Raw genomic sequence first — 13401 nt, 5'->3', positions numbered from 1 at the left:
TGTGTGTGTGTGTGTGTGTGTGTGTGTGTGTGTGTGTGTGTGTGTGTGTGTGTGTGTGTGTGTGTGTGTGTGTGTGTATTACGTCATATCACAAAATTTCAGGAAGCGACGTGAGGCTGCGATTGTGTAAATATGCAATTCCGGAATCGTAGAGATAATACGCAAGTCAAATCTAAGACATTTGAAGCTTACAAAAGTGTGAATCTTAAAACAAAACCCGCTAAATGGATCGCCACTTTAATTACTTAACACACGCTCTCTCAAATCATCCATATTCCCATTATCCCCAATTATTAAGAAATATTAAACCATTAGAAGGCTAAATATAATATATTCAAATAAAAAATAATTATCTTACATGTGTACAAATGTACATTATCGTAATATATATGTACAAAGAATGGCTGTATAATATACAACATAACATTAGGTGATAATTCCCATTATTCCCAATTATTAAGAAATATTAAACCATTAGAAGGCTAAATATAATACATTCAAATAAAAAATAATTATTTTACATGTGTACAAATGTACATTATCGTAATATATATGTACAAAGAATGGCTGTATAATATACAAACGTAACATTAGATGATAATTGAGAAAAGCGCGTGTTATTATGAGCAAAGGGGAGTCGGAAGAGTTTGTCTCCTCTAAATTTTAACAAAGAGAAACAATTAAATTATGAAAAATCATTTGACGAAAAATCATTTTTATGGAAAGTTAAATATTTATATCAATTCGTAAAAAAAGCCGAAGATTCTCGAAGGCTGACTTTAATAAGATATATTGTTATAAGTTTTGTGTAAAGATAAAATTTTATCTAGCACCCATCCTCTCCCCCCCGATTGAAACCCTATATACGACATGCGTGTTATGCAAATGTATGTACAAATAATTACATATATACACGATTATAGTCATTGCCAATCGATCGCGATTATAATCACAGCCAATAGCCGTGTACGGCGAGAAGAGATATTGGGTGTTTTCCATTTGGTGACACAAGTCGACACAAGTCGACACAAGCGTTGTTCTATCCTTCTTGACATTCAGAGAGTGATAAAGCTAGAACGACACTTGTGACGACTTGTATCATCAAATGGAAAGCATTCATTATATCTTATTGTTTTATTTTACATCGTACCGTTATGATCCTTGTCGTTCTTGTATGGCTGAAACAACTTGGGCTGGGGTGGATGCCGTTGCTGTCGTTGCTGCGACTGAGGTGACTGAGATGGCTGAGATGGTTGAAATGGATAAGGTAGCTGAAGTGATTGCGGCTGCTGACGATGCTGATGTTGCTCTTGCTTCTCCTTCTCCTTCTCTTCCTTTTCCTTTTTCTCCTTTTCTTCCTTCTCTTTCTTTTCCTTTTCCTTCTTCTTCTTCTCCTTCTCCTTCTCCTCCTTCTCCTTCTCTTTCTCCTTCTTCTCTTGCTCCAGCTCTTTTTCAGACTTGTTTAATGAAAGCGACGACAAGGCTGATATATCCGACGTCGAAGGAATCGCCACGTGATGATACGAGGTGTTGCTCACGTTGTTTTCGAATGGCTGTACCGTCATGACCGGTACACTCATACCGTTTAGTCTCATCGGCTGCTCGCCGCTGCTAAGTCTATCTCGTGATATTATTGGCATGACAGGTGCAGTAAGGCGATGCGCGTGGTGCGAATGATCCGGATGCGAATGCGGCAGCGGCAGCGGCAGCTGCTGGACCGAGTGATACGACGATGGATACGACAACTGACTAGGAGGACTTACTCCGTAATCGTACTCGCTGGAGGAGGAAGAATTTACCGGGCTAAGTTCTTCGATCAACGGCGGCCGATATGGCATGGTGACAGGAGGAGGAGGAGGAGGTGGCGGATTGCTCATGGGAAAGGCGGAAGCAGCGATGTTTGGCATCTGCATACTCGACAGGATATGCAGCGGCGGCATTGACGGGTGCGATAGGTGCGAGGGTGCAGGATAAGGGCCGCTCAAAGGGCGAACGTGTGGCCGATGGAGCGCGGTGACTGAGTTGGTCTGATGATACCCGGTATAACGATAATAAGTAGACGCAGCCGCGGCCGCGACCGCGTTCGGATACGGTGATGCCGAAGGGGCCAAGTGTGTCGTCGCTGGTAAATTCGATGTGGGAATAGCCGGGTAACCCATATGCGGAAACGTGCCAGCCGAGGCAGCCGCGAGCAACGCTGCCGCTAGAGTAGGATCCGAATTCCACGAGAAGGGCCATGATAAGGATTGCCGCTGCCTTTTATCTTTCATGCGTCGATTTTGAAACCACACCTGCAAAAAACGTTCCTATAATTACAATCAATTCTTTTTCAAAATAAAATTTCTTTGCAATTATATTGTATAATATATACACTAAAGAAAATTATGTTGTATCAACAATATTATTTTAATTAAAAATAATTTTGTTAATTTATTTTAACTTTATTAGTGAAACAAATACTTTATGCTCATATTTCAATAAAATTTGATTTCTTTCATTAATAAAAATGTTATTGACTCAAAAAGATTTTCAATTAAAATAATGCTATTAATGTAACATCATTTTCTCTTCTGTGTAGTTGGAAAATTTGTGTTAAATTGATATTCAACATTTCTTAGTGTCAAAATGAGTAAGTTGATAAATAACAAAGTTAATAAAAGTAACATGTTTTAAAACATCAATTCTAACAATAAGATAAATGAATAAAATATGTGCTAATTTAATATATAAATGTTAATTTTATTGAAAAAAATATGATTCCACAGCTTTGCTTACAACAAATTGTTTCACCTTTTTTGCCTCAATTTTGTAAATAATATTTATGTTACTATCTAACATATTTTTCATCTTGTTAAATTAACACAAAATTTTAAGTGGAATCGTTTGGCATACAAATCTTTCAACTATGTAGATAATTATTAAGAATCTCTTTCGATAACTCGTAAGAAATAATCGATTCCGCTTCCCCGTGTCTGTTTAGCTTTTTATTCGACGTTTATGTGCAAACCGATCGAAACGCAAGTCTTTTCCTATCGTTTAATAACGGCTATTACAGTATGAAAATTATTACTGTTTTAACAGAACGAGACTTGGCGCGATCTTAGGTGCATATATCTATATTTCTATAAGATAAACGCTCAGATATTTAGATTCACGTATGTAGGGAATTCTCAGAGGCGGCGAACGATTATACTGGTAATTCGTGCGGGACGTTTACCGTCATTTAACACCTCTTCGCCGTTCCCCTCCTCTCCGTTGTTCGCCGCCGTTTTACGACCGCCAACCGAGGCGAGTGCGAGCTGCCGCGAGATGAGAAATTAAGAGATCCATTAAAGTCCGAGGTGGGCCGCGAGGTAGTCGCTAATTGAGCCGTTTAACACTTTCGCCCGACCGGTCACCCCTCGATCAGGGCCGTGACTAAACTGTCGGTCCCCAAAACGTTAATATGCGGCTACAATGTGTACGTACATACGTATACACATATATGAGATAAGGGAGGAGTTCTCGTTCTGATCCGTCAGGATTTCCGCGGGATCTAACGTTACGGCACTGTCGCGGGACACGCGAGAGAGAAGGATCAAAGGCCGAGAATCGCGGCCGTTGAATCGCTCTCTCGAGGCTATAATCGCCGATCAAATATGGCCGCAGCTGGCCACGGCAAGAAATATTCATCCGGCAGCTCTCGGCGGCTCGCGCGAACAAAAACGTCACTAATTGCCTTTTATTAAGCCGCTTGACTTTAGGGGCCCTTGTCTTTGCGGATACGACATGGTGGCCGTGAGAAATTAAATCGGGATACGAGGAATATTACGATTAGATACAACTTAGATACAACTATATTATTTAAATGTCTTAAATATAATTTTAGGAAAGAAGACGGAATTAAGAAGGAGAAAATGATATTGCAATAAACAGATATAAATATCTACAAAAAAGAAAAATATAAACTCGACTTTTATTCGCATATTTATTATTAATAATTATTAAATGATTGAAGGATTTTCTTAATAATCCGCCGCAAATTTTTCAATCAAACACGAAAGCGCTAATGGAAAATGTTATTACACCGATCACAAATGAAGATACTGTTTATCGATGCGAGTAAACGTTTGCTCATTCTCGATCAATTCATTTCTCGGTATCAGTCGCAACATTCAATCTAGCGTTTATCTAATGGAAGAGATCGAAATTATATTTTTTACTGTTCTGTTTTGACAGAGACTGTCTCAAGTGTAAACGTTAAATAACTCTGTCACCGATTTTGCAATGCACAAATATTTCAAGGTTTCTGATAGATAAACGTGAAATATATTGATAAAACGAAGAAAAACTATTGAGACTGTGAAATCTTTATAATCTAGTTTTTTTTCGTGTTGTAAAGAAGATTACAAATGTGTAACTAATAAATACTGATCTTAGGAAACTACAGTTAACTATAATTTTAAACTTTCAATTTTTTAAGTGTTTTATTATGAAATAATAATTTATATAATTTTGAAATCACAATACTTGCACACACATATAATAATGAAACATAGCAAGAATAAATTAAGACTGTAGATTTTTGGATTATGACATTACGATAAGAAAAATTAAACAATAGTAAAATACATACACGTTCAATTATAATTAAAAAAAATAGAATAAAATTTAAGTATACATAAATAAGGAATGTGTGACTTCAAAACTAAATGGCGATTATAGAGAGTTAATGTGTGATTTATCAAGAGAGAGTACGTTTAGAAAAATATACTTTTATCTTCTTTTTATTATATTATATTATAAAAATGTTTTTTACCTTTATCGTAGATTCCGGCAAGTTAAGCTGTGTAGCCAATTCGCATCTTTTCGGTCGGCTGACATAATTCTCTCTGCTAAATTCGCTTTCTAGCCGAGTTAGTTGCTCCCTCGTAAAGGCGGTTCTATATCTTCTCACGTTAGGATCTATAGGAGGGATTGATGTCTGCTGATGTTGCTGCTGAGACTGCTGTTGCTGGTGCTGATTGAGACGCGAAGTCGATGATTGTAGATCTGCATAAAACGCTGAATGTTATAATCTTCCTTAATACGCCAGTAAATAATTTTTATCATTTTGAGAGAATGTTTTTGCACATATTACAAAATTATTTTACACAATTAATTCGCATATTGACGAGCGATTTCGTTTCCTTTAGTGATAAATTGAGAATATGAGTGCGATTTTTTTTTATTGTTTTGTCTTCAATCTAAATATTTTTAATTTTAAAATGAGCAGGATTGCTGGAAAAAACTATGTATATTATGTTCAAAATTAATCAAAATAGTAAAACCATGCAAATCCACCTTTGTTTTAAAACAAAGGCGGATTTGCATGGTTTTACTATTTGCTCCTTAAAGAAGCAGAATGTGTACAAAGCCGCAAGTCTTTCTTTTTGTCGTACCGACTAGTGTCAATGTCTTAGATTTAAGTATTTTTACATTTATAGAGATGTAACAAGGAATGCTAAAGCTGTCAACTCAATTCTTATTACCCAAATAAGTTATTTCGAAGGACATATAATAGTTTCGTATAAATTACAAAGCCACCACAAATTTTTCGAAAAGAAGAATAGAATATAATAAGTTAGCTTAGCGACAAACTAACAGCAGGAAAGCTGTTCGAAACTTAAACAAGAATTTTTACGTTAGCAGAGATATTGTAACTTACAGAGATATAAAGGATATTTTCTCATTATATATTCTTTGAGAAAGTCAATATGTTGTAAAGCTGTGCTAATTCATTTCTAATATTTTAACGTCTACCAGGTAATTTCGAAGTAGTATTTCGAAGTAGTTTCGGTGAAATATATAATTACAAAGCTATAAATTTTATAAAGAAGAATAAAATACAATAAGTTGCAACTAACAGCGGGTTGCAACTGACAGTAAGTTAGAAGAAAAGCGAAAATTTTTACATGGATACAACAAAAGATGTTTCTTGTCATACATTCTTTAAGAGAGTCGATATTGTAAAGTTGTGCCATTTCAATCTCTAGATTGTCATCTTTGTGTCAAAGACACAATAAGTTTAAGGTTAATGACAAGGATCAAAAGAAATTAACAGCAGATAGAAATCTGTTAGAAAATAGCAAGATAGAAAACGTCGTTTTACAGAATTATTTCCGGTCGGTTTTCCTTTGATTTTTCTATAATCTCTTGGATTTTTCCTGGTTAGTAGTTACGTGGAACAAACGTGAAACTGCGCCACGATAATAATGCAAATCACATAAAATAGCCGAGAATGAGACAAGAGACGATGTGATAATAAAAAGAAATGAAAATGCTATCATTTATCGGCATCAATTCTCGCGCTTTTAACGCAAACATGAAAAAAAGTTATTGTCACGCGACTATGATGATAATTAATCGAAAGTAATTGCATTTTCAAACCGATACTTGTTATAGCTATAATACATATCTTCACACAAAATTTATTAAAATACTTAAAATTAGCATTTGAGAATCTTCAATTTTTTATCCGAATAATGTATGAGTCACAAATTCAACAATAAGTGTTTAATTTTTTTATCGTAAGAATTATTTTCATAATTTAATTATTTCTCGTTGCCAAAATTTAAAATCGATAAACAGTCTTCCCCCCTCCCCTCTCTCTCCTCTACGTACGTCCAGAGTTAGGAGAATAAGCTAATTAATTATATCATATATTAACGTTAATATTTGTTTAATATTTTGATATTGTAGTTACTCTTCTCTCTTATATGTACAAGATCTCGTAAGTTCAATATTATAGAAAAAAAAATAAAAAGGACAAAATAAAAACTTTTATTCATATAATCGCTTCAATATGTCTATTATTATCGATACAATTAACTTGAGCGGTCAGTCCAATTAAAAATGCGATTAAACATCAATGATAATCGTGTTACACGCGTCAACAATGCCCTGTATCAGGCCTGTACAATTTAAGCTCCGGAACCAAAACGCAAACTCATCGACGCAAAAAAATTCAATGTAAGATTTTAGTATTGATAAGCGTCACTCAGATGCATATCAATACTTTACAGTCCCCGAAATCTTACCCACATTGAATTTTTTTGCATCAATAGTTTTGTATTTTGTCTCCGGAGTTCAAAAATTAGGCTTGCTCTACATAATTCTATAATGATGAACTTGAGAAATATTTTTTAAATGTGACTCTTAGACATTCATAGAACTTACCATTGTCAGAGTGCGAACCGCGCGATGTGTTCACCTGGTCGACGATAATGTTGTCTTCCTCCGGATTATTGTCCGGGCTGTTCTCTTCGTCGTAATGATTCCTCATCTTGTTACTTTATAACAGTTGAAACACATGCATATATTAACCAGTCATATCATTCGTATATACATGTAACACAATCACGAAAGTATTTAAATGTCTACAAGTAACTTTTAATATTGCTTGATAGCGAAATATATTTCCGAATATTTCAAGTAAAATGATCAGGATATTGTATGTAAAAGCACAAATTTCGAAAAAAAGAAAATATATAAATACAAGATTTATAGTATGAAGAATTAAAAATTTAAAACTTTTCCAAAAAATAATTCAAAGCTGGCACAAGAATTAAAAATTGTAATTTCAGGTTTCAATGAACGTAATCACGTGTTTATTAATAGATATTTATTAATAGATATTTATTAATAGAAATTTTAAATTTCCAACTACGTACGTTAATTAGCGATCAATATTTTACGAGCCTTACGCGATTACGTGCAATATTAATTGTAAGCTCGAATGAGCATAATTATTTTTATGTAATTTTGAGAGCAAGAAGTAAATAATATTTGTCAAGAAGTAAAAAAACTTAATAATCTCAAATATCTATACTTTGTTGGATACTAACACGATACTTGTTTTAATTATATAATAGTTGTAAGACTTTTTTTCTAACAAAATACATCGATTACGACATATTATTAGTTCTAAAAACGCTTTACAGCACAAATTGACATAAAAGCATAATACAACATAATTAAATTATATACAAAAAATACAAAACTTATAAAGCTAACTTCATACAAATTCATACACATAATTTCCATTTAAATAATTTTATTATCAATTTTATTTTTCTAATATTTCTAACATAATATATCTTATATATTTTGAGTATTGATAATAAATATCGAGACTGTACAAGGTGAACGTTTTTAACTATAATAATATATTTTTTAAAAAAAGCCTCATTAGTCAACTATTGACTGCAACCTGAGTGTTTTTTGAAGTGAAGAGGACGCATATACTGCAGGCTCCTTCCAAGATGTATTTAAATGCAATGAGCACACTTGAACGCAGTCTGATTGATCCGTTTCCAATTTCAAAAATTTTCGTTTAATAGCCCAATGAATATAAAACTCTTGAAAACATTATTGACACGGAAAATGGCATGACGAACGCTACACAATATACATACGTAAACTATATATATATCATGAATCATATTGTAATTTGAAAATTTTAATACAATATTTTGTTAGTAGACGTTTCGATACTTTCGCAATTATCTATATCTATATATATTTCCGGAAAAAAGTATCCGTAAAAGTATATTAAATATTTTTTAAGTCTTATGATTTCCTAAATTTAGCAAATTGCGCGAATCTCGCGTCAAAATGATATAACACGCCAATAACAATTTTCTCTTTCGTAAAATGAATTAGTAACGTATTTAAACGGGTTAAATTGTTGAAAATTGTAGCAGATATGACAAGAAACCACGAAATTATATGCAAATTATATCCTTAAAACAGTAATGAGTAATCTTTTTAAGGGCAATTTTCAGAGAGCCATTTTTTAAAACAGGTAAAATCTTTTGTGTATATATATAATATTTATTTCGTTTGCATAAAATAAAAAATATGATTTTATATTTTCAATTATGAGCTGACAAATTTATACAAAAAATTCAAGTGAAGATCGCAGATTACGCATCACTGCTTTAAAAGATTGACAATTATATATAATGAACAGAAAAGATGCAATATTGTCAATATATGAATATTAATACTCGATACTTATCTATAATACTTATTATTTCTCAAACTCATGTTTCACGTGACAACAAGTCACTTACAAAACGTAAACATTAGAAATCATCGCGCTTTAAACGCGAGGAAATATCAAACAAAATATCAAGTGGAATTCATAAGACTTAAAAAAAAATCTCAATTGTGAAAGACATAAACGATTCTTATAAACGAATCTCTCGTTAGCGCAAATTTTATAAGGAAAGGAAGTAACTTACACGTTGTTTCTCTCTATCTTCTCTTATCTGGAATTCCGTAATGCACCACAACTAGAATAATCACTTCGCGATTTCTCTCAGAGAAACGTATATTCGGATAAAGAAAAAAAAAAGAAAAAAAGATATGTTACAGATCACAACATGCACAAACCTTTTCTTTCTCTATTTAGTGCAAGGTCCGTGTGCCACCACGAAACCATGTGATGTGTTCGAACTACGAGCGTAGAGTAAAAGTAGTTCTATATATAGCATTTACGGTAGATGAGCCACCTCCAGCGTTCGCACACCGAGTGGGGAAAATGCCGCCCTTATAATGTCCCCTCCAACAGAGAGGTGGAGTCAGTAGCACGATGTTGCATAACATCATAGCCGTACAGTGAAGCAATCCTGATGGTGGGAGACGGCAGGATCGGATTTACTTTTCTTGCAACCTTGGTCAAATAGAAATTTTGCAGGTAGAAATTTTTTTGAAAATTTTTCCTCAACGAATTTCCATATAAAGAATACGGTATAATTGTTAACGTTTGACTTAACGTTAGATTTTACTGTAAACTGATGTAGTAAATGCAACATGTTTCTAACGTAAAAAAAAATTTGCGAAAATAACAATTCTCTATAAAGGAAATTTATTGGTATTTATTTATTCGTTTACGATATTAACGAAAAAAAATATGTATGAGTTAATTAAAAATTTAAGACCATATCAAGTTATACATGAAATTGAATTTTTCGCATATTAACGCAAATAAATAAAGTTAATATTTTTAGTCATGAGAAGAAATGTCGTATCTAATAATAATTTTTATGAATTATACATTTTGCTTTTATGTTTTGTATGAACTATACCACGATTTTATTTGACCTCAAAAAGTAATGTTATATATTAAAGCTATTAATGTAATTTAATATTATTAAATTAATGCGTAATTTATAACTTCACTTGTTCAAATTTCGCGATATATCTTTATTACATAACGAACTTTATAATACAGATATATCAGACAATTAAATAATAACTGTTATTATCAGATCTTACATTTAAGACTGTCTTAAGATGTCATGAATCAAGAAATCAGAAAGCTGTATTTTAAGACATTAAGAATCATTTTAAAAATAATCGAACTTGTGAATACTTCAATCACTTTTAATCTAGCTCTACAATAGATGTTTTAAGCCTTAAGTCGTAAGAAATTGACTAATTAGTATTAAATGCGAGGAGAATATAATTGACTATGATTCGTTCATTTCTTATAACTTAAGGTTTAAAAACCTATTATAGATCCGAGCTTATAAAGAAAAATTTTCTATGAATTAAAGCCTAGATTTTAGATTAAAATTGCAATATATAAGTTTTAAGATACAACTTTAATTTTTTTATGTACTCGATTTTTGTTTCAGAAAATTGCACTGTTGTGTTGTTAACTAAATATAATCTCATGATGGTAAAATTATGTAAATTGTAACGATAAAGTTTTAAAAAACATTGTAAAAATATTGCAATGTAACAATTGTGAAATATAATATTATATACCTTTTGCTGAAAAGTTTAGTTTTACACGCTGAAAAAAAATTATACAATGATAAGAGGTGACATTAAAATAAAAATATAATTTTTATGGAAGCTTTTTGCAAAATAATATTTCCAAATTAAATTTTTAATATTGTTGTAAAATATTATTACTTGCAACCTTTAAATTTTCGATTTTAAGCTTTTATAATATACATTATTGTTATACACAGGAAAAAATGTATTGAATTTGACATAATTTCGCATGTCCTAAATGGTCCATTCAAATTTTTGAATTAATTTTTGAATTAATTTTACATAAGATAAATATATTAGAAAGTAACACAATTATTATGTAAGACAATAAGTACAAAAAAAGATAACATCGATATAATTTGTAAAAGTATTTTTTTGTCAGAAAATTAACATTTATGATAGGTTAAATTAACACGGATTTTATTTATTTATCTTAGAATTTATGTTTTAAAATACATTATTTTTATATTACTTGTTCACTTACTTATAAATTGTGTCATTTTGACACTAAAAAACATTGAATATCAATTTCACAAAAAATCTTTAAATAATATAACAACATATCATATTATTAAATTAACATTTAAATATGTTAAAAAATTCAACACAAACTGTTAACAAGAATGTGAGTGGACCGTTTCCAACATAAACACATAAATTTTTTTACTCTGACAAAGGATAACAATAACAGCTTTTATTCTTTGAAAGGCATTTTTACGACATATGCTTGTAAGCGTGACTAAAGACATACACATATTTATTCACAGGTATTCAGTTGACTCTTTTTAAGATTATTAAGTAACATATATTAAAAGATGCTACGGCATTCTGATAAATTTATGACTGAAACATCTTAAGACTGCACTTAAGATGATTTTAAATATAAGATCTGACAATTAATACAGACCTAAATATCTACTGTCTAATGTGCGAGGATTTACGATATAGCCTATGTTCTAAGCACTCTAAATATTGATTAAATGTCAGATTTTCAAAAAATTTAAATATATAATACAAATATTACTCTAATTTAAACATTAAAAAACTTGCACGAATTGTAAGATTATCACGTTTTTTATCTTTAAGATATTGACAGAAAATATCAATCTTCCATTGATCGTTTTTTTTCCCTCGAGTATACTTTTAGATCTATATTGTACGACTAATCTTCAGTAAAACTAAAACATTTTTAGAACCAAAATTGCAACATTCTTTTTTTTCGAGAATTATTACCGAGAGAGAATTGTTATGCGACTAACTTGAAAAATGTACAACAATCATTCATCGTGTAAGCTTGATATGACGATAATATGATTATGATAAGCAAACTCTTAAAAATATCTAATTAAGTAAATCATTAATCCTTTTTCCATTATATCTCTTTTACATTTGCATATTTTGAATTAATCTTTACGTCTCTTTTGTACACTGAAAAAAATTTACTAAATTTTAATACACATTTCTTTTAATAATAGATATACTGAGTAAACATTTACTTGAAATAAATAAATATTTATTCAATAAAAAATTAAAAAAAGATAGTTAAATTAAACTAATAATGTTTGTATTAAATAAATATATGTTTACATTTAGTGAATATTTACTTAAAGACTAATTCAAGTAAATATTTAAAATTCAGTAATTTTTCTTCAGTATATTAGAAAAGTTTCCAAAATCCTCTTCGATTTTGCCTGATCATCGATACCAAAGAATCAAGATAGGTTTAATTAATTTTGCAAAATTCTGGTCCAAATCTCGTATTCAGATCTTCTCCTATTTAGTTACGTCAGTGCGCGATTGCGCACGTAGGAGAGGAGGGAGAGGGATGAGGAGATCGGAGGGACAAGAGCTAATTGGCGCGAACAGCTCGGCCAGATGCGGTCGCGATCATGCCGCTGATTAAACGGTTTGATTAAGCGACTAATTTACTCGCATGTGCGATGTAACGTTACTTTATGCGAAATCCATAACCGTCCCCGATCAGGCGTATCTATGTACGTTCTGCGCGATTCGCAAATCATAATGGCGTGATGGCAAAATCACGTTGGGATATCAAATGGGATATCAGCGATTCATTTTCCGTTCTTTGGAAAGGAGAGAATAACGAGAAAATAATGAAAAGATATGAGAATGCGAGATTGGTAGTGTTTCATCAAGACAAGATTTCTTAAAGAGCATTTCTTGTCTTGATTTTCAAGAGAAGAAATTTCGTTTTTCTTGTCTTCATCATTTCTTGATATTGTCTTGAATTCAAAAATCTTGAATTTCTTGAAATTTCTTAATTCCTAATTTTTTTAAACAGGGCCCTTGTGGCTCTTTGACTATGTCACGTAAGAGATAATAAAAAAATTTAAGTACAAATTGAATATCGAGTCGTCTCGTAGTTTATTGTGTTTAAATTCACGGTTTAAAAGTGTGCCTATAATGTCTATTATGCACAAATCTATTAATAAAGATTAAATTAATAAAGATTAAAAATTAAATATTTTTAAAATTATTATTTTTAATATCATGAGGTTACTACCAAATGTAACTATTTCAGATTATTAGATTTCTAAGATTATTAGGTATAATTCTTATTATTATAATTAC

The 13401-nt window shown here is 31.4% G+C and overlaps 1 protein-coding gene across 1 annotated transcript; it reads right to left on the bottom strand.

Annotated features, from left to right (window-relative positions):
* Window positions 1–1139: 1139 nt before the first annotated feature.
* Window positions 1140–7303, bottom strand: LOC108685145 (segmentation protein even-skipped-like). The gene is made up of 3 exons (XM_018189808.1): window positions 7198–7303; window positions 4799–4944; window positions 1140–2291 (listed from the first exon to the last, which is right to left on the bottom strand). The coding sequence occupies exons 1-3, from the start codon at window positions 7301–7303 to the stop codon at window positions 1140–1142; spliced, it is 1404 nt and encodes a 467-aa protein (XP_018045297.1).
* Between the last annotated feature and the right edge of the window lie 6098 nt (window positions 7304–13401).

This window comes from Atta colombica, unplaced genomic scaffold (genome assembly GCF_001594045.1).
Source record: "Atta colombica isolate Treedump-2 unplaced genomic scaffold, Acol1.0 scaffold146, whole genome shotgun sequence".
Taxonomy (NCBI): domain Eukaryota; kingdom Metazoa; phylum Arthropoda; class Insecta; order Hymenoptera; family Formicidae; genus Atta; species Atta colombica.
This window is presented reverse-complemented; position numbering and strand designations above follow the sequence as displayed.